Here is a 26,102-nt window from a genome sequence, read left to right on the forward strand (position 1 = left end):
GCAACTAAATTTATAGACATGCTCGTAAGTAGTAATCGAATGAATGTGTGTGTTGCTGTAAGGAATAAACGAATGTCGATCGTATGGTGAGGGATAATTTTCCTGACAATACGTTCCTCAGTGAACGTTTGACTTCATATCTTCTAATGATGGTAAATATTATTCATTTTAATATTGTACCTCTTTTTACTTTGCTTTTTCTTAAGTGCTATTGGTATTTTAAAGTCACACGTTCTTTTTTAACTTTATTTAATCTTCTTTCCTCCTTTATTTAACTCGTCCTTTAAAAACTGTATCTTTTAGATTATTACATGAGAACCAGCTGTCCAAATTTGCTCGTTTAGCGTTTATAACTATTTATTTAGGTTAACAACTATCACTTCAGAATAGTGCTATCTTCGTCCAGTATTATACATATGCCTGAACTCGGCAAGACGAATGATGGTATATTTGCATACATCCAAACTTAGTTTGAATTTTGAGATTATTTTAAGAACATACATAAAAATATGAAGTGGTAGGATAAATTTGTCAAGTGGATTTAAAATGAATGTATCGGAATTATCGAAATTATTTTGAATAACACAGATATTAACATCATACCTTGAACTTAATAATTCCTAGGAAGTACATGGAAGGGGTATAAATTGTGGTGTGTTAATAATATAATTATAATTATGAACAATACTAACAATTTATTCAGAATAACAACAATGGAGAAGTAAAGAACTGATAAGAAGATCAGTGATCGTAACATAACAAATTCTTTCAATTGTTTAAACATAATTTGAATGAACAAGCACGTAAAGAAAATAAACTACAATGTACTCACTATGAGAACTAGACATGTTACAACACTTGTCCGAGAAGGATGGGAAAAATCATACTTTAAGTTTTTCCAGAATATAACAACGATAAGAAACGGTGTGCCGAGATTATTGTGACATTACTGTATATTACCCCTTTTTTGGTACTTTGTGCTAATCCATTGTAGCTTGCAGCATCGATACAAGGGCCATGGAAAATTTCACGATCTATAACAGAAATGTAATTGAAAAATAAACTAAAATATGTAATGCTATTTTACCAACTGTAATACATTTCAAAACTAATCTTGAATGTATAAATAAATAATTTGCAATGTCGCAAAAACCTTTCTGTTTGCTACAACAGCTTCCGTTAACTACACTAGTTATTCGCTGCGTAGAATAGTGGAACAATTTAGAAACTACATTTTATATTATATTTAGCATAAATTCATAAAACCCGTGCGAAATGGTGTAAATTATTGACCATTCACATTTGTCTTTTTATTATGCTTTAGTTATATATAGTATTTAGTATACAATTATTATAGTATACAATTATATATTATTTAGTTATACAATTTCAACCGTACAATGAGAATGCACATTAACCGTTGTTACTTTTAATCCTAACCACTGATGCTGACTGTGGTTAGTACGAAAAATTGTCTTAAGTTGTATTAATCAATTTTTTTATTCATACGATGTTAGCGAATATTTCAAAATGAACTTGACCTTTTAAATCAGATCAAACATTTCCTTATTAGCATTGAAAATGTACTGGGACGAAAACACCATCTATGTTCTGGCAGAAGTAATTGAAAATACATACGTCCATATAACCAAACAGCGAAAATTTATAGAACTTTCCAGCAGTCAGGTATTCAGCCTTTTGTCCGTTTATCATACAAATTAGCAAACTTCTTCCACCTTTGTCTATCACGTCCGGCCAATCGATGCTGTAGAATGCGTCGCACACGTTCTGCGACTAAACATGATTACGATGCTGTTAGTCCTCAATTAACAAAGCATTTATTATACGAACAAAATTGTTATTTTAATTTGTTATGCAGCCTACACATCGTTAGTAAAAACCATGTCACCGGCAGATAATTAACGGCTTGATAGAATAATTTGAAGTTTGAATCATATTTCTCTCCCGATCGAAATAAAATTATACTACATGTATATAGTAGATGAAAATCATTATTGATGTATTATACGGTGCGATACAAACCTCATTAGCCAGTTGCTCCCCAATGTACGAATACACATACAAGTAAGCAAACAAGTCCACGGAGAACAGAAGAAAATTAATGCTAATGATCGATTAATATTCGATTAATATTCGAAATGCCTGTGAAATGTAAGTAATATTTCCGTAGATTAGAATACAATTTTTTATATATCACATTTTAATGTTAAATTTACTTTCGCAGCGACTGTCTTCGTGTGATCTGTTTACTCGTGATACTCAAGACTGTTGATGTCACCTTCAATTGTTCTTTGTGTAATTAATGTAATACAAAATATAGTTAGCACCACTTTCTAGTAATGGATCAGTACAATCTATATTACAATTTCTCAGAGAAATCAAATTTTGTGTCTAATGTATCATAACCAATCGTAGTTTTCCATACTGCAATTTAGTCGTTGAAATTACACGTTTATCGATAAGCATTATTTGATGCGTAGAATATATGTTTTACATTAATATTTGTATTTTGAAGAAAGTCAGTCACGTACTAATAAGGTAATATACATGCAAAGGGCTAGTCTGACAGTGCAACTGATGTATTCGCACAGAAGGATCATGTGAAGGCTTTTATTTAACCTTCTCGACAACCTGAAACAGATGATGTAACTTTATAAATTGTTTACAAGATAATAAACCCTACAATACATATTTAATGCATACGGGCAATAAAATAATAAGGTCGAATTTACATACATACCCCACTACTCGCAAATATTTGCTCTCTATTTCTGGAAAGTTATTCTTCCTTGTATCGTTATAGATATTGTGACAGTATTTAACAAAGCAACTGGTTATTTAATAATTTAAAAGAAATAGTTAAAAGTAGGGTGTGATCTTCCAGCGCATACTTGTTAAACATAGAACTATGAACAATTCTGATTTATTGGTGGTTATTTAATGGTGGTGTATAACAGATAAAGTCTATCTTTTATTATTTTATCTTTAAATATCAATAAGTAGTTAATATACATACAATACAACACCTATTTTATATATGTGTATGAGTAGGTTTGAAATCGTGTTTTGAAAATCTGATTACTCTTTCGAAAGCACGCCGTTGCTGTGTCGTTAGATTAAATCATAGTACAATCAAAATTACCGCACTTACTTTCTCAATTTTAAATGTTCCTGCACAATAGCCTTTATGCTACTTCGATATAGGTACGATGAATTTGTTGGTAACTTTTTAATACGAGAAGACAGAACGCAAAATCTGCCGCATACGTGCAGAACCAGTGTAACAATGAAGCTAACTTCAGCTATATGGTACGCTCCTGCATATGTAACACCGGATATAATTGCGTAGATCGTAAAGTAGATACGGGCGTTGTACTTGTAATCGAAAAAAACATGAAGTGTGTAAGGCAGTTCGTAAGGTTCCGTTATATTATCGTGACCTGCAAAAATGATAGACAAGAAAATTTATGTTTAAATATCAATTATATGTTATTTACGATTCGTTGAAACTGCCAATATTTATAAAAAAATAAAAATTATCTCTCAAATTGGTAACCAACTAGTCCGCGTACAATTTCGAAAAATTCGAGATTATTTAATCTAATTTTTAGCTATTCCCTATTAAAACATTTTCTTCCGTACGCTGGACTATGACTTGAATAAACTTGTACGCATTGTTATTTTTCCGAACCGGTGTTAACAAATTTTATCACATTTCACTTCCATACAACAGAACTTTATTAATGTCAATTTTGTACTAGCAGTATTATAAGACTATCGGTCACCGAGCAATAATGTTATACTAACAAATAATCTGTGTTTACGTCTGAAAAAATTGACAAATGTTTAAGCTGTTTTACGAAGAAACAATTTTCGTTTTCAATGATGGTGGTATAAGAATCGCACTATTGAATGATACTGTTGATTACCTTTGTGGGAATGTGCCAACATATGTATCAGCGGACGGAGGAACATCAACATGGACAAGCCGCAATGAAATATCGTTGCATATTTGCTGATCTTATAGGAGATGTTATTGTATCTGTGATACAGTCGCTTCTCCTCCATGTTAACGTAAATGTTTTCTTCCTTGATTTCTTCCCTTACCTGGTCAGTGACTCGTCTCAAGTTCTTGCTTAACCGGATAATAAACATCGTAGGTACATTGAAAGCATTGATAATAGTTGACATCAAATTTACGGTAAACAACATTATATGATTCAGATAATCAGTTGTGGCGTACAAATGGCATATCACCACCCCCAATAGATACGCCTGATACACTGTGAATAATACTGGGGCGGGTTGCTGCGGCCACAAGCCGCTCAACGACAAGATATATTCACTGATAATGAAAGGATCTTTCACTACGATCAAGTCGTCGTCCTAGAAACATTAGCCATCAATCATTTTGCCTGCCATTTTGAAAAAAGAAAAGATAATACCGAAAGTGTCAGATATGAAATGTTTGTCCCCGAATATGTATCCAGTTTTATACTGCTTCGCCTATTCATTTGTCTGCTCGTATGTTGAAAAGATGTTACTATTATATGTATATACGAAACTAAATTTTACAAGCAGATCAGAAGGAAAATGTTACGTTAGATTTGATTTGTTAAATGTTCGAATTTAAGCGAAGAGCAACTATTTTATTATAGTAACGATATTTTTTGATTTCATAGACACAAACGTTTCACATGTCACAACCGATTACACAGCACCCCGATTGTCTTACTGTCATCGTGTTCTCTTCTTGAGCTCCGAACATATAATGCCGCGGCTTATCAGTTTTCTTTATTCAGCTGCGACGAGTCAGTAAATTCAATTGCCTATAATGACGGAAGCATGGGACATGTGGAAACTGAAACGTAATTGCCTCTCGAAAGAAGGATTCATTACACGTTTGAATTAAATTTGTATCAACCTGCTATGAAACTGCACGCTTATTTTCATTGATCTATTGTAATAGCATCGTTTGTGCATGAGACGAGGTAGTTGTGTATGCTACTGATACGTTTGTGTTTGAATCTTTTAGCGACTCTGGGAATACGCGGACTATTCCAAGTTGTCTTTTTCAAATTAAATTGCATTGCAAATGATAATTGTTTCGTGTTCAAAAGTGGATTCTAAAATAATCATAAAGATACAGGAGCAGAGCTAGACAATAATTATATTGTATAATACATACACGAGAGTTGCGTGCAGAAGAACTTTGAAACTACGAAAGTAAGGATAGAAAGGTATGTTGCGTCGAGTCCGCGTACTCAATTGCCGCAGATCACTCGGAGGCGCGTGTGTTGAGATGATTGAGGAATCAACGAGATTTTGGTAATTAACAATTTATTGAAGGTTTAACGATATTTGAAATGGGAAATGTTTCGGATGTGACGGTGCGGATGTTGGATCGATGGGTGGTAGCGATGCCTTATTCTCGTTGTTCTTCCTTGTCTTTGGTGGTTGTTTCCTTTGGTTGCTGCTCGCTTGTCACTCCATCACTGCCGATCAGCCTCGTTTCCTTCCTGCGCTACTCTCACTCCTGACTGTTTGACTGACTGTTTCTAAACTGCCTAGGTTACAAAATGCCTTATATTTATATGATTTTGGGGATCCGGTAAAGAACCAATCACGATTGATTGTTTGAAGGGCGCTTGTAGACCCGTGTGGTGGTCGGTCAGTCGGTCGGTCGCCCGATGGATTTTCTGAGGAGGAGCGACTTCGACCGATTTATGGCTTTAACCCCTTCCCGTACTTTAACGAGTCAGAGTCGCGATGAAGATTTTTGCCCAAACATGAATATCGCGAGTCAGACTCGCGAACAGTTACTTGGGCCAAACATAAATATCGCGAGTTTGAGTCGCGAACACATACTTGGGCGACACATACATTTCGGATCGTATTGCGACTGTTTACAAACATCAGTCTGGTCTGTTTAGCGCGCGTTGATGCGGACCGCTCGGGCCCGAGTTTCGTCGAGCTAAATGGCATGGGAGGGGGTTAAATTTTCTTGCACTCGCAGAGCCTTTGTGTTGAACATTTTCCATCAGACTTGTTGTTCCGAGACGGAACAGAAGCGTTGATTACACGGTACAATTATGTTTTGATCAATCTCTGCAATACAATTCCGAGCTCCTTTTTATTGATCACTTTTAATAGCATTGTGACAAAGAGGTACAAGTCACATATACAACCGATGCGTTTGACCTCGTATTTTCCAATGTTTCAGAGATTACGCATGTTAACCCAAATAAACTTAACTTTTCTGTTTGAATTAAGACGTGAAAGACAGCCGATCATCTGCCACACAACTGATTTTTTCTGGAATAGTCGTAGAGGCAGGAGTAGAAATTATCGACAACTCCTTCACCGACTGTGTTCTCCTCGATTTCAGTTCATCGGCAGCTTGCATTTACCGCACTATGAAATCATCGACGAATGTTCTCATCGACATTGGCGCGCAGAAGAGACTCGTGTCCAGTAAAGGGTCGTGTGTAGAAAAACTTGGAGAGTCTAAATGTGTGGGCACAAAGGTAAATATTGCGTTTGGGGATCAAGATTAAAGTATGTTGCCTAAGGTACCTTCTTCACCAACTTTTTTATGAGAAAATTATTAATGGAAAGGATTAATATAAAAATGATTGACATGTTATATTTCCTGCAAATGTGCGATACTGGATCCATTTGCCCAAAATTTACTCTCAACACTAAATTTTACAAATAAAACAATTAAATAGACTACTAGCTGATTCAGGAAATGTTGAAAAATGATACTACAAATACAGGGTGCCCGAAAAATGTGTAACAATCCAGAAATGGAAGATACTTGAAATTATTTCAAACAACTTTTTTTTTTACAAAAAAGATTTTCGGGGCGTCGTTGACGAGTTCGCTCTATCTTTGTGCTGCTCTAATTTCGCTCAAAATAATCGCACGGAGATCAGCCTAGGCTCATTTTAAAGGGGAAAGTCTGCTCTTTCAGAGGCCCTAAGCTATTTTTATCGTTTCTATTTTTTTTATTAGAGTCCAGGCGAGCAAACTTCGAATCATGTTCCAGCTTCCGTGAAAAGTTGTAAAAATTATTCTCGCGGAAACAACTACCATGACTATTAAGAGGGAAGCTTCAGCTTTCCAACGAACCAAACGGAAGTGATCTACGATTTTTTTTAGGCGATTTATCGCAGATTATATGACAACATCCATTTTGGACGCGTCAAGAGTCGCCTAAGCCCAGTTTCGCTCATTGGTTCAACCGCCTCGCGTCAGCGATACTTGCCTTTCATTGGTCTACGTTTTTCGTTAATAACTCGTTAACAATGCCTCAGAAATCATTTTTGTAAAGAAAAAAATTGTTTGGAATAATCTCAGGTATCCCCCATTTCCGGATTGTTAATTGTCACTTTTCGGACACCCTGTGTATTAGGCTTTTAAATGGTATCACTTGCTTTCCACATTACATTTTCGTAATCATTATCTTTTGAGGTCCGCTTATTGACATTTTCCGCTTTAGCGTATTAGAAGTTGCTACGGTAATGTACTGTACACCTGTGTTTTGTGGGAAATTTTAGCTCGATGGTTTACGCCAAAGAGAACCTACACTGAGTCGCAGCTGTAACTTTATGAACGGTATCATTAATGGCTTCATTAGGCGATGCTTAAAACTTTATGTCGTTTCTCTGCGCTGGCATTATCGATCAATTTACCGAGCATCGTTCACCACGTGTAATTAACGGTACTCACCTTGATCGTAGCTTTGCTACTATATGTCTCCTACATTATTTTGCTCTTGCTTTGTTTCAATATTCTTCGCGTATATTAGACCACGTAGTAAATATCAACGCACGTCTACGTTCGAAACATACTTATTTGTTAAATCAGCCGTATCTGTTTAAAATTGGACCAGTCGATTTGAAACTTTTGAAAAACAAACAATTTAAGTTATTTGGTGGATTTAAAAAAGTTGTTGCATTTTAAAAGGTTTTCGAATACTTTTTGCCAGAGATGTGCGAATGAGAATGAATTTGATGAATGAGAGCATTTAGTACATTTAGTACTTTTGTCATTAAGTAGTTTATGGTTATAATATGATCAGGATGTTTTATCTAGTGAATGTTGTATTGTGTATTATAATGTGTGTCCGCAAAAGAGATAAACATATGTTGAGCGCAGTCTGAGAAAGATGAGGGGTAGATGGGGTGGAGAGAGGGAGAGGTGGGCTGAGAGAGAGAGAGAGAGAGATCATTTAATTTCTCATCGGATCAAGTTAGATATAATATTTTAATATCTGTTGAATAAATTATTTGATAATTCGCCTCACCGAACCCACACATCCTATTCCCCGATGTCTTCTAAGCCGCAGAGGAGAAGGAGGGCATTTAATTCTCCCTACTTTAGCCAGCCGATGGTGAAGTTCGACCATAGTGGTGGCAGCGGTAACCCTACACTACGGGGTGGACTGCTTGCACCTGCCGTGTGAGTTGCGGTTACCTAACTTGCCTACCATCTTACAGAACCGGCAGTGCAGAGACCATAACTGTTGCAACCAAAACGAGAGAAAATTCAAGTATAACAATTCAATTTTGCTTAAACTGATTTTGATTGCCAATAATCACCGTTACGAATGACGGAAATAGTTTTTTTGTTAGTAATCACAGTTATCGATAGCAAGAATATTAATTCGTTGCTAAAATTCAGTTATACTAAATGAAGATAAAAGCCTTAGTATAGACATATAAAAGGTTGATATTAGATATTTCACCATTTCCAGATGAGGCGAGTTAGAGAAGGTTTAAATAATGCTTTTATATTTATGATTCAGTTTTAATTTACGCTATAAATTATATTCCGCCACAAATTTAAAGCTTTTTTATTCCAGATTTTATTTGAAAATTGTATTTTAATAATACTCTTAGTTTTTAAAAAATTAAATTTTTGTCCGCTTTAATGTAACAGTTATACATTTACAATTGAAGACAAGAGGACAAGAGTATACTTTTACTCAAAGATAAAAAATTATTTAATAACATGGAAAAGTTAAATTAAATTATGCACTAAACTATACGATTATTGCTCGCTATATTTCTTGGGCACATCACTGACACCCCACTCCCTTGGTCATCGTTGTCAAGTGTCATATTCATACCTCCAGATGTCCTTTGTATTACATCCTCTATCCTTCTTCATCAGACTCTCGATCACTCATATTCTCTATACGTATTCATAATAAAAACGAGCTCACATAATACAGCAATTGATCCAATTTTTAATTACTATATATGTATAATTGTATATGAACGTCACGAATAGACTGATATTAACTTATTGAAAGATTATCATTATTATTGTGTCTACTATTATACAATGATTTACACATAAAATATAAATAAATTTAATATATGATAATACAATATGTATAATATAGTAATGTTAAAATATATAGTAAAAGCTAGTTATCCCAATACTTTTGTTCGCCACTGTGTTACTTACACGAAATTGTTCTGTTCCGTCCTACAACGGAATTACGCCTTTATAGCCCTTCTTCAAATTCCGTATTTTTCAATTTAGTAGGCTATTACTATAGTGCTCTTTTTATATCGCGAAATCACATTAAGAAATCGCATTTCAACTAAATCGGTTTATTAATGCAGCCGATTGTAAAGTGATTTCGTCGAAATTAGTTTTCCCGGTTTATGGTAGGGTTGCCAGATGGGCCGCGCCGGCCGCTCGTTTGGGTTTCGGGGACCTACGTCACTAGCTTGGGCTTTCCCGTCCTACGTCACGCCGGGCCCTTTGACTTCCCTCTCCACCTCACCGGTAGCCAATCCGCGTTCGAGCGTTCTTTCGGGAAAATTATAAAACTGGCACGAAACTCGCAATTTCTAGTATTCTGTATTCTATCTGCAAGTATTCTTGGCCATCCGCCGTATTATTCGTAACAAGTATTCATCATCGCTTATATAGCGACAAATCAACGTATTTTCAACATCGTCCCTCATCCAACCAGAGTCGAGTTAGATACATCCAGCTTCCACCTTAGACCATAGAACTTGGTCTATATTTATATAGTACTTCAAGTTCAGTCTTCAAGATCCGGACTCGCAACACAACGATCAATTATTACATTCCTGCAGTTCGACTTCGTGTCACTGTAGCGATACATTTTATACGCTAAAAAGGAAAACAGCTGTTCATCTTTAATTAGACGGACAGCGGGACTAATCTACTCCGTCGCCCAGCGTAATCGTCTTTACAATCCGATAGATAGTTTATATCGCGAAGTATTAGTTGCGGAGGTGTTCACGCAGGATTCCTCCACCAAACAGATTCTCAAACATATTTCGTGTTATTTTAAACATTTTAATGTCAAAAATGTTTAAACAAGATATCAATATTTCATTAATAGTTTGAATATTTTTTGTTAAAAAAGAAAGTACGATATACGGTACAGCAAATTTTTATATAACATAGTCACCGTCAATGTTGTCACTTTAAATAAAAAAGAGATTCCAAAGGAAATAGAATATAAATCCTCATCAGTGGTTTACACTGTTAATTGCTTACACTATAGCATGAATATGATTTATTTTTTAAAAATCGAAACACAATTTAATTCTTTTGTGGTCGAAATCTCGGAATAAAAGTAAATAAATACGTATAGTGACTTAGTCGCAACGTATGCGTTGGTTTCACTCATTTTCCATTGAAAACTCTGTTTCTTAAAGGTACATAGGTATTCTAATGACGTTCAAACAACGTGCTTCATGTATTTTTCATTTCGTGAATCATATTGGATCGAAAAAACTAAATTTTCTTATAGAAACGTCTGGGAATCGAGACGCCGCGACGTCGTATTGAAATTAACCTAATGTGAATACGTTAGTGGCTAGCCACCTCTTTACCCAAGATACTACCGCAGCCGTTTCTCCACTCTCCTAATTTTCGAAGCTATTAGAGGTCTGGCGAAAGACATTTACGTATAAGCGGTCCTCGCATCGGTGGTACAATCAAGAAAGAGATCATCATATATGAGAAAACAAATCGAAGACAAGGAATACAATTTTTTTGTTTCAGTTGTCGAGAAAATTGACTTTAAATATTCAGTAGGTTCGCGAATACGTATTTGTAACTATGGTTTGAAATAGTTCAGATGGACTTAGAATGGATTTAAATGTAACTCAGTTATTAACTTTACTATTGCAAAAGTATTTTTGAAAATGCTGAACACTAAAAGTGATTTTCAGCGATAACGAAGCTTTAATTAAAGATACTTTATTCTTTGTTTTCAATCTTTTTTACATAAAATGATCTTTCCTGCTGTACAGCCGAAGCTGGGACACCCTGTATATTTTCAGATGAAAAACGTAGCTAATACAGAAAACTTATCAGGTGCAAGAAATTAATCTTTAGTAGAACTGTTTTGAACTTGGCTGTGTCAAACGGGAAACAATATATTTTTTCCGTGAATATTCACGTTGCTGTATAAAATCAACTTTATAAAAGTATACCATGTTGATTTTATACTTTAGTTGAAATATTCGGCAAGAGATTGTTTCTGTTCAATCCGTAGTCGAAATTTTTTGCTGATAAAAGAAATTTCTAAATGATAAAAATTGAAATTCTATAGCCGTGAATTGATTTAAACACTTTGGTTGTCTTTAGAAGCACGACGCGCATTAAGGTGTAACGAATTATCCCGTGACAGAAGGAATCTGCTTTATCGAGTCAGCGATGGAGGTGTAGTTGCGGTCGAGACTGGAAAGGTAAGAACGCAGTATGATAATGTACTAAACACGTAACAAGCGTTGCGTCCTCTCTGTGTCAGTGGTCTACGGACGAGCTGGCCTCAGGTCTCTTCTTTAAAGAAAAAACCAGACTGGAATTGTAAGCACGCCTTGCTCGGAAAAGATACTATATAATACCGGTGACCCCGATATGCCCTGAGGGTGAGCAGAATCTCTTGTGACGAATATCTAAGCTCGGTCCACTGAAAGACAGAGAGTGGAGCGTGGTTCATGGCGTTTATGTAAATACACCCTCATCCATGACAGTGCTATACGGGAGCTATGTTTTTCTCGTTTGCCTTTGTACCCAGCGATGTGGGGTCTTGATCCAGGTGTAAACCGGCAGATGTCGCACTTCCGTCCTTACACGGAGGGTCGTGTTCTAGAATTTTAAAAGGGTTGTTTTCATCAGCAACAGCGGAAAACATGGGTCTCTTTAGATATTTTCTCCTGGGATGCTGTAGGGCCATTCAGAGGGGTCTATTGATATGTGTTATGGGATGTTTGCCAACCTAGCTACCTCGAACATGTCACAAAATCAATGTACAGTGGAATCTCCGTTATATGAACACCCATTGTACGAACGTTCTCTTACACGGGTTTAGCACACTGGATTCATGCCTTTGCAAGTCGTTCGCTTCTTTTTTTTTAAATAGAATGCTTCCTTTTTTTCAGGCCTCACTCGCTTTTCTTAATCCCTTGTCTTACTTATTAGTTTCAAGGGAACGCGCGTGTGAAGGCAATTTAATCTAGCGTATCTCTTTGTGAAGAATTATTACAATATAACACTAAAATATTTCTGCTTTCATTTCATATAATTATATAAATGTGCATAATATTTAATTGGTTATAAAACAGATATAAATAATACCAATAAAATTATGAAATAATGCTAATTATAATTACGAATTTACTTTTTAAGTTACAATGAAAAAGATTTTTAACACAACAGATTATATAAAATACTTTAATTTTGTGAAATTTTTGAGGTTGTTGTCCGAAATCACGTTAGAATATAAATCGTGACTAGTCTAAATAAATTCAATCTTATCATTCTTCTCGATCAACCACGCGGGTTAGTCACTTTTAGAACTGGATAGGTTTAATGTTAAAGAGATCGATCGTTTAGTAGCATAAAGCCGAATACTTCGTGAACGGAAAGGGAAAATCCTCTGACAGTCTCCGTTAGTACGACAAGTTTGGAATACGATGGTCGTGTTCCCACAGCTCGACACTCGAGCAACAATCTGCAAGCCATGGTTGTTCCAACAGCGCGACCATGCCCGATGTTCCCCGGTTGCGTGTATGTAGATTCGGCGAGTTGGAGTTTGCACAGTTACAGTGTAGTTAGAAGTGTAATTTCAGCATGAATACTCGACAGGAACGCATTGCCGTTTTCGTTGCAACCCGTTGTACAAGGGGGGCGGGTTCCCAGATTTTTCTACTTAAACAACAGCCGTTTAATCTATACCCAAAAATAAGAGAAAAACGTCGCTGAAAGTTCTGGTGTATTTTGGTTTTACGCGGGATATGCGTTGATAAATGTTTCACTGCAATATGTTCAGTTTTGTAGCGTGCAGGAAATTATCGGGTCCATACCATTGTTAGTGTACCCTCGAGAATGAATTAATACGAATAAAGCAATTGTTCCTCCACTCACAGCAAGAATAAAATGTTGGGAGATTTCTTAAATGTTTCGATCTTGTTCCCGTTAGCTGGTTGCAAATTTTCGGCGTGAAGCAAGCGGGCGGGAGGCATAAATACCAGCCGAAACACTTGCGTTACTGATCAAATGGACATAGCTGTTGTCATGTTCCATCGTGCTCGCGTTTCTCTCTCACGCGCGCTAGACTCGCAGGTTAAGTTGGTGACACGACACTATGTAACTATGCAAGGTGATCGAAAATGGCCTTGAACCGAATTAACCGTCGATGGTTCACTTAATAGCTTATGAACACTTTGCATACTGGTAGATTTTTCGAGTCCTTTTAAACGCGCTCATTAAAACGTGAGAGTTTCTCAAGAAATTGCGCAAGAGCGATACTAATCCTGATCGTTATCAAGCAAATTCTGTGGATTAATATTATGCGATAACTAGGCAGAACGGAAGAACGACAAAAATGAATTTCTTCTGTTAACATACTTCTGTAAGCTTGTGATAATTTCGAAGGTACGAAAGATCTGGGTAATTCACATTTACTCCTTATAGAAGCAACCTTATATCACAACCCCGAGGATTACCATCGCGTCTTCCTATTCCACTGATATAGCGTTCAGTGATTACCACCTATTCGGAGAGATAAAAAAACTACTGCGGACCGTGCATTTTCAGTCTCTCGGCTGAAAAGAGCTACGAATTAGTAGATATATGAACTCGCAAAAGTTGAACCGTCCGAGAAAACTTGTTTTCTGTTGAAAATAGCGAAGACTGAAAATAACAGTTGTTTGGTAATATTTTGTGAAAAATATCAGTCACAAAAACGTGTTTATTATTCCAATCGAAGTTATTATCCTCAAAATCTCAGGGAAATTATTCGAAAAACCACATGATTAACACTTGCTTGCCATTAATTTCTGACTAATTTTTTACATTCATTTTGATTGCAGTGTGTTCAAACAAACTGATTGTTATTTTAATTTTTGGAATGCGAAAGACTTAAATTAAAGTTAGTAGTTTGAAAGTGATGCATCGATATCATTGAATGCTTTTAGTCCCTCTACTATTTCGGATTACAGATAGTCATTTCTCTGATAAATGCATAAAATCTGCAGTCTAATTATAACAGTTATGGTCCCTGGAATAAAGTGCTCGCGTACCAACGGAAATTACGTCGAAGAAATGTGCTACTTCGGGGAAATCTGAATGAGAAAGAAATTACAGGGAAATGTTCCTGGAATTTCGGAAACGTCTCTCCTTTCTTCGAAACATTTGCAGTCGTTTATATGACTACGACCCGGTAGTATGCATTTCATTTTGCATTAATTTCATGTTAATGTGACGCGTACATAAGATTGCAGTCTAGCCGAAATACGATATAACATATACGCAGGGTTACAAAAATGTTTGTAACAAGATGGTAATCGGTATACCTTGCGATTGGTGCGACATAATGAAAAATTGAATGGTACATCAAAGTCTATTTATTTAAATACCAACACATATTAATTGTTTTATTTATCGGCTTTTATACATTTCAGCTTTATTTTGCAGAACTACATTGCAAAGTTTTGGAGGAAAATATTTAAAAAACGAATAATCTATGACTTAATTAATTTTAGATTACTACTTTATGTGATGGCAGAATTTTTTTTTTTTCTTTTTACGTGGAGGAAAATCTGCAAGTCAGACACCCCACGCCGCTTCAGGGGTGTCTGACGCGGGGTAGTGTGGGTTTTGACCCACTAAAAACCTCCACGGCGACCTTGGGCGCTGTTCCATCTTCGGCAATTTTAAGGGGGAGCCACGGGAACTCAGGTGAACACCACCGCGGCTCTCCCTCGCCTTGGCCGGCCATCGCTTTCTAGATGGGCGGCCGCGTCCCGGGGGGGGGGGGGTTACGCCCTCCCCCTCATCAATTGATACGGTGGAGCGGGGGGCCGCGCCCCGCACCGCTCAAATCCCGGCGGCCATTTATAATGCCCAGGGCCCCCGCCCTGGACATCTCGGCCGCCCGGGGTGACATCCCCATTGTCACCCCCCCCCCCCCCTTCATTTACAGGGAATAAATTTTTTTATCCCCCTCATTCTCGGCAAGCGGCGGTAAATACATCACACCGCCTGCTAGGGTCACCTCCTTCGGGCCCTGCGCACACTCCTGCGCAAGGCCACTGGGTGTCTGGGATAGGGTTGGCCCTGGGCACGACCGGCGGCGTCGGCTATTCGTTGTCTTTCCCGACCCCGCCCGGCGGCCTCCTTCTGCACCATTACCTGCTCACAGAAGGAGGTCACCGCCTTCCACTTTCTCTCGCTTCTCAGCATTGCCCCAATTACGCCAGGGAGCGAGAGGTCGTGCCCCATCTCGGCTGTTAGGACTCGGCGCAGAGCTGAGAAGGCGGGGCACACCTCCAGCGTGTGCTGCGCCGAGCCCACCGCACCGTCGCAGTGGTGATACGCCGTCGTCGCTTCCTTACTGATGCGACACAGGTATTGGCCAAAACTACCATGGCCAGTTATTACCTGTGTCGCTCGGTAAGTGAGCCTTCCGAACCGCCTCTCCCGCCACCTGGTAAGGTGTGACAGGAGAGCCTCGGCAACGCGTTGGCTGGCGTGGGTTCGTAGTTCCTCACGCCATGTAGCCCACGGCAGTCGCCGGGCCTGAAGCTCGGGATCTTGGGCCGCCTCCGGCTCCGACGGGGATCCCCGTTCTCGGCTGACGATGCGGGTCCTATATACGTAGGCTCACACCACCGCCTCGAGCTCAAAGGGGAGATTCCCCGCCAAAGCCAACGCCGCCACGGTGGACGTGGTACGGTAACCTCTAATGAGGCGGATTGCCATCCGCCTTTATAGCCGACGTAGGAGCTTTCTAAGTCTCCTACGCCGGCCAGCCAGTACCGCTGGGGCCCACACTGGGACCCCATACATGGTCATAGACCGTACCATGCCCAAATATATGCGGCGCACCCTATCCCGAGGTCCTCCGAGGTTGGGCAAATGGTGGCTCGTGCAAGCCGCCGCCCTCTCCACTCGGGGGACGAGGCGGTCGAAATGCGCCCCGAAACTCCAGTGGCTGTCGAGGGTCAGCCCGAGATACCTCATCTCGGACCTCACCTCCACACAGGCTCCTTCCACTCGGATACACGATCTCTGGGGTGCCCTGCACCGAGGTCTCGGTCTTTTCATGGGCAATCCTCAACCCCAGATCGCGGATCCTCGCGACGACGGCCGCCACCGCGACCTCCGCTCGTCGAATGGTCCTCTCGAAGGAGTCCCCGACGGTGACCACTAAAGTGTCGCCTGCATAGCAGACTGTAGTGGCCCCGTCAGGGAGTGGGACCTCCAGGACGGAATTATATCCGAGATCCCACAGCAGTGGGCCCAAAACGGACCCCTATGGGACCCCGCGCTCAACTCCCCTCCGTGTCCACTCGTACTGGTCAGGGTACCCTATGCGTCTGTCCCGCAGGTAAGCCCCGATAACCGCCCTCAGGTAAGGAGGCACCCGGTAGACAAGGAGTGCCTCCATAATGGCGGACCAGGGCAGGGTGTTAAAAGCATTGACGATATCTAATGATACCGCCACGCTCACCCCGCCCCGTGCCACGGCCCCCTCCGAGAGGGACTTGATGCGGTCGAAAGCGTTGATCGTCGACCGTCCCTCTCGGAAGTTCAACTTGCTGACCACCAGATCGGGGTTATCGCGGGGCAGATGCCTCCCCTCCTTTTTTAATAGGACTATCTGACTGAGCTCCCAGAGGTCGGGGAATGTCACCGACCTCAGTAGTGCCATATAAAGGGCCATAAGCCTCATCCCCAGGACGCTCATGGCGAGCACCCTGCCGCGGCCAGGTATTCCGTCTGGTCCCGGAGCAATATTCTTGCCCCGGAGCCATATGACAGCCCTAGCCATTTCCTCCTCGGTGACCCCCAATTCGGAGGACCAAGCGTGATCCTCCGTCTCGGGATAAGGCCGGGACGCCTCCACACATAGGGGAAACAGGGCGTCCACGACCCTCCCGAGTAGCTGGGGGTCAAGGCTCTCCGTAATAGAAAGCGCCCAGGGACGAAATCGTCTCATAACGATACGATAGGGGCGCCCCCAAGGATCTCGATCCAACGAGTCGAGGAGGTCCTTCCATGCCTGGGCTTTCGCTCGCCCGATGGCCAGCTGCAGAGCAACCACCGTCTCCCTGCATTGCCCATACAGCTGTGCATCCCGCTCCGCATCGGGGCGTCGTCGTCGACGAGCTCGGGTGTACTGGCGCCGCGCGCGTACGCAGTTTATGCGTAGCTCCGCAATCGCACGCGACCACCAGTACACCGCCTTCCTCGGGTGGACCCTGGCCCGGGGCATAGCGACGTCGCAGATTGACGTCATAACGCCTCGGAAACAACATGCTTCCACCTACCCGTCGACAGGCCCGGCCGATGTAGTTGGCCAGGCCACGACGTGGGCTGCCGCCATCAGAGCGTCCTGGTTGAGGCTTTTTAGGGCCCACCGCGGTGGTGGCGATCCCCCACTGTCGCTGTTAGGGCGACGACGGGGGGTTTCAGTGGAGAGGTCGATCACGATGTATCGGTGATCCGACAACGTTTCGGCTTCGACCGCCACTCTCCACCCCATGATACGGCGCGCAGCCGGGGGCGTTGCCCATGAATGGTCAACTATAGAGCCCCCGTTGTTCCGCATGCACGTATGGACCAAGCCTGTGTTAAGCAAACACAGCTCGAGTCCCGCCGCCCATTCCAGGATCCCCGGCCCCTCCAGAAGCCGGTTAAACTCCCCGAGGCGCCATCTGGGGGGTGCGTACACCGCCACCACCGCGGTTCCTCCCCAGTCGGCAGCCAGGAATCCCTGCCCGGGCTCAATGAGCGATAGCGGCGGAAACCCCGGCTGCCCTGCCCAAAAAATAGCGACGGAGCCGGCACGGAGTCCCTTATCCAATTTGGATTTTCGGGTATTCTGTATGGCTCCGCCACGACGGCCAACCCGGCACCCTGCCCGACCAGATATTGGTGCAGGAGGTCCTGCGCGCTGGCCGAGCAGTTTAAGTTGCCCTGTATAATTGGGCCCCATTACACTGCCTGTTCTAAATCCATGGTCGCCGTGTGTTCGGCGGCCTTCGGGGCCTTGTCGGCCCGCCATCTTCGCTGGTGGCAGCAGTGGGTGCATGAGTTGGCACTCCTGCAACTACTGCCACAGCGGAAGAGGGGGCCGCTGCCCCCCCCCCCCCCCTCCTTCTGCCCGTCTTGGGCCGCTGACCTCCCCTCGCGCTGGCGGGACACGCCCGGCTGCCGAGGCGGTGCCCGGCTGGTTTGCCCGCTGAAGAGCACAGCGGGCACTTGGGCGCGGTGTTGCACTCGCTGACCTTGTGGCCAGTCTCGCCGCACCCATAACACCGACCGGTCCGATCCTTGGCGGCGGTGCACCGCTGCCTTGCGGGGCGCATGGCCATGCAGCGGTAGCACTGAAGAGGCCGGGCGCTCAGGGCCTCTACGGTCGCCAGGGTCCAACCAACCGTCACTTTCCCCGCGACCGTAAGTTTCCTTGCGGCTGCCACTGGACCCATAGGGTGCCCAGTCCGGAGGAGGACGACCGGATTTCTCCGGTCTTAACCTCCTCCACACGGCACCCTCCGATTTTCGCGGCGACTGCCGCTACCTCCTGCGGGGTGACAGAGTCGACAAGGCCCCTAAATCTGAGGTCTCCCCTCTTTGTGGGCCTCACGACCCGCAACCCCGTCCCTGCCAGTGCCTCGGCCATTTTGGCCGCTAGGGCGTTGGCCTTCGTAGACCCTCGACGCCCGATACCTCCAAAACTAGGGACCCCGTTACGGCCCTCCTGGGTTTAACGGAGGCGATGCCCAGGTCGGCCAGGTTTATTTTATCCCTGGCCATCCTCATCGCCTCCGCATAGGTAGCCCCCCCCCCCCCCCGCCGGTACCGCTTCGCTACGGCCCCCCGATCGGAAGAGCGTCGTGGTGGGTGGGGCCCCTTTTTTTTGGGGGGGGGGGGGGGGGTACCGGCCATCTTCTTCTGAATCCCAGCCGTTTTACTTTGTCGCTTAACCCTTGCCGTTACAACGGCGACTTGGACCGCCGCCTCCGTCCTCCTGGCCTTGCGGCCCAGAACCTTTGCCCATGTTTCCACGGGCGGACCCGATACCTCCGTTGAGGGTGGAGGCGGCGGTATGGGCGTCGCGCTGGTGTTAATTTCAACCAGGCCACCTAGAGGGTGGCTCTGGTGTGCTTCCGCGCCACTACGGGCATACGCACTTGGAAACAAAATGTTTCCAGCTACAGATAGAAAAGCAGCGGTAATACCGCCTGCAAAGGTGCCGGGTTGGTCCACTTCGCAAGTCCAGAGCTCCCAGTCTTGCCTCCATGTCGGCGGAAGGACATCTTTTACTGACACCCTCATGCCTCTTTATCTACAGCGATTATATTCGTGAGTGACTGCACCACTGTCACCCACCGGTAGTCTTCTGCTCCTATGTGCGCCCTCTTATAGTTATAGTAATAACCCAATTCAGGGAGGGCTTCTTCTGTACATTCGCTATAGACGGTCTGAATCCATAAATAAAACCCAGCATAATTTTTATATCGAATATTGATTTAGTCCGTTGGTGGCGGGTGTCGAGCACCTTCTCACGCACCAACGGGATGGTAGGGCATAATACTCCAGCTAAAGTGACGGACCCAGCCACTGTCCGATCACGTACTATAATAATGTAGATAGGTATATCGGTATTAAGACTCCCTTTACTCTTAACGCTGATGACGGTCAACGAGATTCACGCTAAACTGCCCCCAGCAAATACCGTGCCAGGGCCTTCGTTCGCCAATCTTCTTGTGTAAGAATGTTACCGGCCCACACCGCGGGGAGGTGAAGGTTGGGCTTTGTGGGCCGGCGTCGCGCTGGTGGGGGCCGCCTTTGCGGACCTCCGCGGCTCGGCGCTTACGGCACCTCGCTTCTTCTCCTTTCTCGCTTTCTTAATCACACCCTTCGCCATTTTCGGCGAGGGTGTGATTGCGGAGGCCGCGGAGACCGCGGGCTTCGCAGCCGGCGCCACTGCCAGTGGAGCGGGCTCCCTCTTGACCGACGCTATAAAAGACGCCAATCTGGCGTCTATCATAGGGCCGATCTGCTCCATGAGCCGGCTCGCCTCCGATGCCCGCTGAGATTTCGCTCTCGTTGCTGGCGATCTCGCCACAGTCGGCGTCGGGGGCGGCGGCATTTCTTCCGCCGGTCTCCCTTCGTCTACCTGGCGGAGCCGGACAACCTCCTTCATCAGCTCCGCTATCTGGCCTTTTAGTAAGGCATTTTCGGTCTCCAACGCCGCCGTGGCGTTGGAGGCTGCCCTTGTCGCCATTTCGGCGTTTGCTGCCCGAGTGACTTGGGCAACAGCCCTCAATGTGTGCGCTACGCTGCACCTTGCGGAATTTGACTTGCGGACCTTGCGGACCGTTGACTGCCCGTTCTTGTCAGGCTGGTCGGCCTGACAATGAGGGTTTTTCCCCCACCGCCTCCCTCGCTTCACTACCACCCTCCTCGTCATTTTCATTTTTTAAAAGTAAACAATCCATAATGAGTCCCATGAGTGGGGTCGGAAAAGATGTCACCCCTGGCAGAGCCGCCATACCCGGGGAAGGCTAATACACCCGGGGGTGCGCCAGGTGCCTCCGGGGTTGTCCGCTAAAGACTGGTGCTCCCACCAGCCACGTCTGCCGCTAAGGACAGACGCGCCCTCCTCACCGCGCAACGCTGCTTGAGGCTAGGGATTTTTTTATAGAAGTTGTCATCCTCGCGTCCTGCCGGTTAAGGCAAGACCCCCGTTCCTGTAAAACATGACCATAGGCTTACGGTATGATCTATGGTCGCCGTTAGCTTTCACCACTCCGTCTGAACCTTACCTTGAGCCTCCCCACCACGACAAGGTGGCGACCGGGGGGGGGGGGGGTGGTAGAATATTAGTATATTTTTAATACAGCATCTTCTCTTTCCTTTTAACACTGAAAAATTATTATTATTAATAACTGTTATTTATTGATATGCAAAGGCAACGAATCCAATTTATTGGATAACTATTCGAGTTCGCGTATTATTGAAAACATTTTTAATTACACGTTCATTGTTTCGTTAGTGCTTGTGAATTTTTTTATAGTTACACCGTCGTTTCTGCTTTAAAAATGGTATTGAAATACCTGCGTAAAAACAGATATTCCTGAAGCGATTTTCATGTTGTGGTCGGCAATTTAATATTCTGAAAAATATAGGACGTTCTCCTTGAACTTCCATCTAAAAAGTAAGTTCCTCTGCAAAAGGAATATTTCCGAATGGCGAAGTAATGAGTTGGTAACTACCGTGACACGGTCGTGAGCACAGTGGATCGATAGGTGAAAAAACGTATCGCATAGCGAGACGGTCAGTTTTAGAATTTTTCTTTTAAAAGTGTACGATTTGATAAAGTAATGCTCTCTCGAATAGAGATTACCAGATTGCGGATTTTATGCGTTTGTGACAACAATGTGTAGCTGCGATTCGAAATATTCGAAAGTTTGAAAGAATAGACAAGTATCAATGTATTATTTTCGTTCTATTAAAGCGATTCAAAGAGCGACTTCTGTCGTTTATAATAGATGTAGAGAATTTTTGTTTCGCATAAAGATCCGCAGTCTAGACCTACTTATTTCTTATCATCTGTAACAAGCTTTCTATAAAATAAATGTAACAAAACTCTTTCAGTCTTGAAAACACTAAAAATTTAACTTTTATTCGAATATTTATGCAGGATTGATAAAGCGACGTATAAACTCGTCAACGCAAAATGTTTCCACGGCGGGCGGACGAATTCAATTAACACCAAATTATTACATCCAACACGTGCAGTGGGGAGAAAAATTGAGTCAACATCTTTAAAGTGTTATAACTTTTTTAAACCTGGTCTAAATGATTTGAATTTTTCTGTCAACGTTAGAGAGACTAGTCCACTGTGCAATGACTGATACTTTTTTTTATAAATTTACTATCACTTGGAATAAAACATGTATAAAAACTGTTATTTTTTCCATGAAATTTTCAGCATGGGTATAAGTTACCAAGAAATATTAAATGCATTTTTAAAATTTTCATTATACAGGATGGGGCATTTGAAACAGGTCACCTGAATATCTCGCTTGTTTTTGAAGATAGAAGAAAATGCATTAGACCAAATTTACTTGGTATCGGGGGGGGCTCATCATCTGGTAATACCAATTTTTCTGTAGGTGGAGGCGTCAAGGACATATGAAGGTCAATTCTGTTTTTTTAAATAGAACAGTAAGTGTCTTTATTTATATTCTGATAGAGTGTTTCAAGACGAATACAATGACCTATTATGAAAGTCATTCAAGGTCATCCAAAGTCAACTGCAATAGAAAATAAATTGTTTCAGAGTACTTTTCGAATATTTGTGTATCACGTGTGCGTATCATGTGTGTGTATCGCGTGTGTGTATCACCTGTGTGTATCACGTGACACGGTTCACAAAAGGTAAACAAACATTCACAATTACATTGTATGTCATTCGAGAACTATAAATTAATTTTGGAACTTGTTTCTGCATAGTTATGAATAGAAAACTGACATCATACAATTCCCTCGAGATGGAAGCTCTCGTGTATGCATAAAATATTCAGATATAGTTTCGACTTTCGTAAAGTCTATGCGATTTAAAACTTCTTTGTTCGTGTAAAAATATGCCTCCGTTTCAATTCAGTACAGTAATCTAATAACTGCGCTGCGGATTTTATGCATTTACTGTAAAACTTGAGAAACGACATAAAAATGTGAAAGATAAATATGACAGATAATTAATACTGAAAATGATATAATTAATAAGGTGAAAATATAAGATCCGTGTACCTACAAACTTTCATTGTATGCGAAAAGATATATAGACGCACGAGTTACAACGAAAACAGTATTCCCGTTGTATTATGTTGCACGAGCGCAATTTCAATGATTTCAATCATTTAAATGAACGACACTCTCTATTCCTGTTAACGAACCTAAATACTAGAAATGTGTGGATAATCGAAATTATCGGGAAATTGAAAGGTCGGCACGGGTCAGGAAATGTCGGGCGTGGTCCGGTTCCAAGCTTCTCAACATTTCCGTGCTATCGTTCCATGATTATTCATACAGCCACAGATAAAGTGTAATTAAAACTAGTCACGTTCGTAGTTTATTATATGCGTGCGTACGCAGAGAAGTGCAAGAAATTGCTTGCAACACAGTGCACCGTCAAATTTGCATTTCGATAAGCTGTGGACAATGATATCATCAATAAATATCTATGATAATAATAACAATAATAATAAAAAATATCGATAAAAATAACGAAATGTTGTTCGTATTTTAACATATATCAAGAGGCATTATTGATTATAATAAAATAATTTCTTTATATTTTGATTTCATTCCAAATTGTATCACGTTAATTTACAATTCATAAGTCAAATAAATATGATACTAACAATGAATTGTTATTCGAGGTATTCTTGAATATAAATATTCATTTAATATTTTACGTAAAAACGAAATTATATATCGACGCGTAAATACTATATATAATAAATATATTGGGAGCACAAATTAGTTCGGTCCGTTTTCAAAAGATAGCTCTAACTGTTATGAGTGTTTCATAGTAACAACTGATTTCAATTGTTTCTGAGAGATTAGATATCTGCCAATAACATTCAGTTTATATTGCTTCGAGTTTCATTTAATACACCTGTTTTTTACTCTGTTGAATATGTCAAGTTTTGTGTTAACTAAGCAGCATTTGCGGGAGATTTTAGTTTTCTGCTTTAATTGGAAGAAAAGTGTAGCTGAAGCACATCGAATGCTTGTTCAAGTCTACAGTGACAATGCTCCAACTGATAAATCATGTAGGGAATGGTTTCAACGCTTTAAGAATGGTGATTTTCGCGTTAAAGACAAGCCTCGCTCTGGGCAGTCAAAAAAATTTGAAGACAAACAATTAGAGGCATTACTCGATGAAGATCCGAGTGAAACTCAAGAGGAGTCCATGGGAATGATTCACAAGCAAGGCAATTGGGTGCCGTATGACAATTGGGTCATTCTTCTTCATGATAACGCTCGGCCTCATGTCGCAAAAGTTGTTAAAAATTATTTGGAAACGCTCAAGTGGGATATTTTACCACACCCGCCGTACTCGCCGGACATTGCTCCTTCTGATTACTGGTTGTTCCGGCAGATGCAGCACGATTTGGCGGGTCACAGATTCACTTCTCTCGCAGAAATCGAAAATTGACTTGTAACTTGGATCACCTCAAAAGACGAGATATTTTTTTGAGATGGAATTCGAAAATTGCCTGAGAGGTGGGGAAAAGTAGTAAACAGCGATGGACAATACTTTGATTAATCTGTTAAATCATTTTGTTCTTGAAATAAATGCATTTTCCACCACAAAAAAACGGACCGAACTAATTTGTACTCCCAATATAAGAGCGAATACTAATATGTGATTGTCTAGCTAAATGGATAATTGTGAGTATGTGTAACAAGAGATAAATCTAACCAATTTCGAAATTTTTCTATTAGAAATTGAAAGTGCGTCAAATTGACACGCTTCGTAAACTTAGTATTAAGTGTTTCCTATGCACAAGTATCACGAGGTTACTCCATTCAGCCCATGTAACGAATGGCATACCTATAATGTATGCTCAAGTTTTCTGTGAATGCGCGCACACATCATTGGCCAGGTTTCCCAAGGGAGTTCGAATCCATGGCGAACCCAAATGGCAACTCCATTGAGCATATACATATAGTACATCAAAGTATATGGTCTCGTGGCTTTGATTTATAGTTTCTTTGAATACGGTTAGCATCAATTGCAGTTTTGTAGCAGGTTCCACTGCGAAAATCTTACCAGTTTAAACTGCAACTGCGAAGTACAAAAATGTGGGTTGTTATGTTTTTATGTTGTTCTAATTTTTGTATGCTTATGTCACAGTTACTTTACTGGGAAAACGATTATGTCTGAGAATTAAAGGATATTCGCATTTGTTGTCATAAAAAAACATGAATTAAAAAAATATTATATGACATATTATTATATGAAATGAATAAATTATTATTATATGAAATATTATATGAGATAGTCATGCATAGTGCAATTATCATTATGAAATTGTATTGGAACTTGTATGCTTTCTTTTCGTGCATTCATCTTTGTCTCATTACATAATAATGTATTATTTCCTAATTTGTAATTTTATCCACCTTCACCATAATTCGTAGTTAATGTAATTTAATTACTCGGTGCTTTGTAATTGCACACTCAATTGATTTTAAATTATAATTTTTTCAAAATCAATGTTGTCAACGCAAATTCGTTAGCCTGAACTTTTGTCTTTATTTTTTGCCCCTGATTTCGTCTACATTGCCAATTTCTACTTACAGTAGGTATTTCTACTCAACTTTTCATACATAGTCCTTAAAGTTGATTTCTCTGTCTCGAATTTACTTTTTCTTTAAACTCAGCATAGCTTACTTTCATACAAAGATTGGTAATAAAAATTTGAGTACTATGTATGCAACAATCAACATCATTTTCATATGACAAATTTTCGTTCACACAT

The 26,102-nt window shown here is 41.4% G+C and overlaps 2 protein-coding genes across 2 annotated transcripts in view; one reads left to right on the plus strand and one right to left on the minus strand.

Moving 5' to 3' along the window:
• The window catches only part of Nca (neurocalcin homolog), a 363,134-nt gene that overhangs the window by 154,500 nt on the left and 182,532 nt on the right, over nucleotides 1-26,102 (plus strand). The gene's annotated exons all lie outside the window — the stretch shown is intronic.
• Nucleotides 981-19,875, minus strand: LOC144473609 (uncharacterized). Its single transcript, XM_078187638.1, is given in 9 exon segments — nucleotides 981-1,034; nucleotides 1,639-1,794; nucleotides 2,044-2,163; nucleotides 2,553-2,652; nucleotides 3,173-3,461; nucleotides 3,951-4,407; nucleotides 16,550-16,846; nucleotides 16,937-17,479; nucleotides 19,537-19,875. Coding segments are annotated over 9 exon segments (2,355 nt in total).

Source organism: Augochlora pura, chromosome 7 (genome assembly GCF_028453695.1).
Source record: "Augochlora pura isolate Apur16 chromosome 7, APUR_v2.2.1, whole genome shotgun sequence".
NCBI classification, from domain to species: Eukaryota; Metazoa; Arthropoda; class Insecta; order Hymenoptera; family Halictidae; genus Augochlora; species Augochlora pura.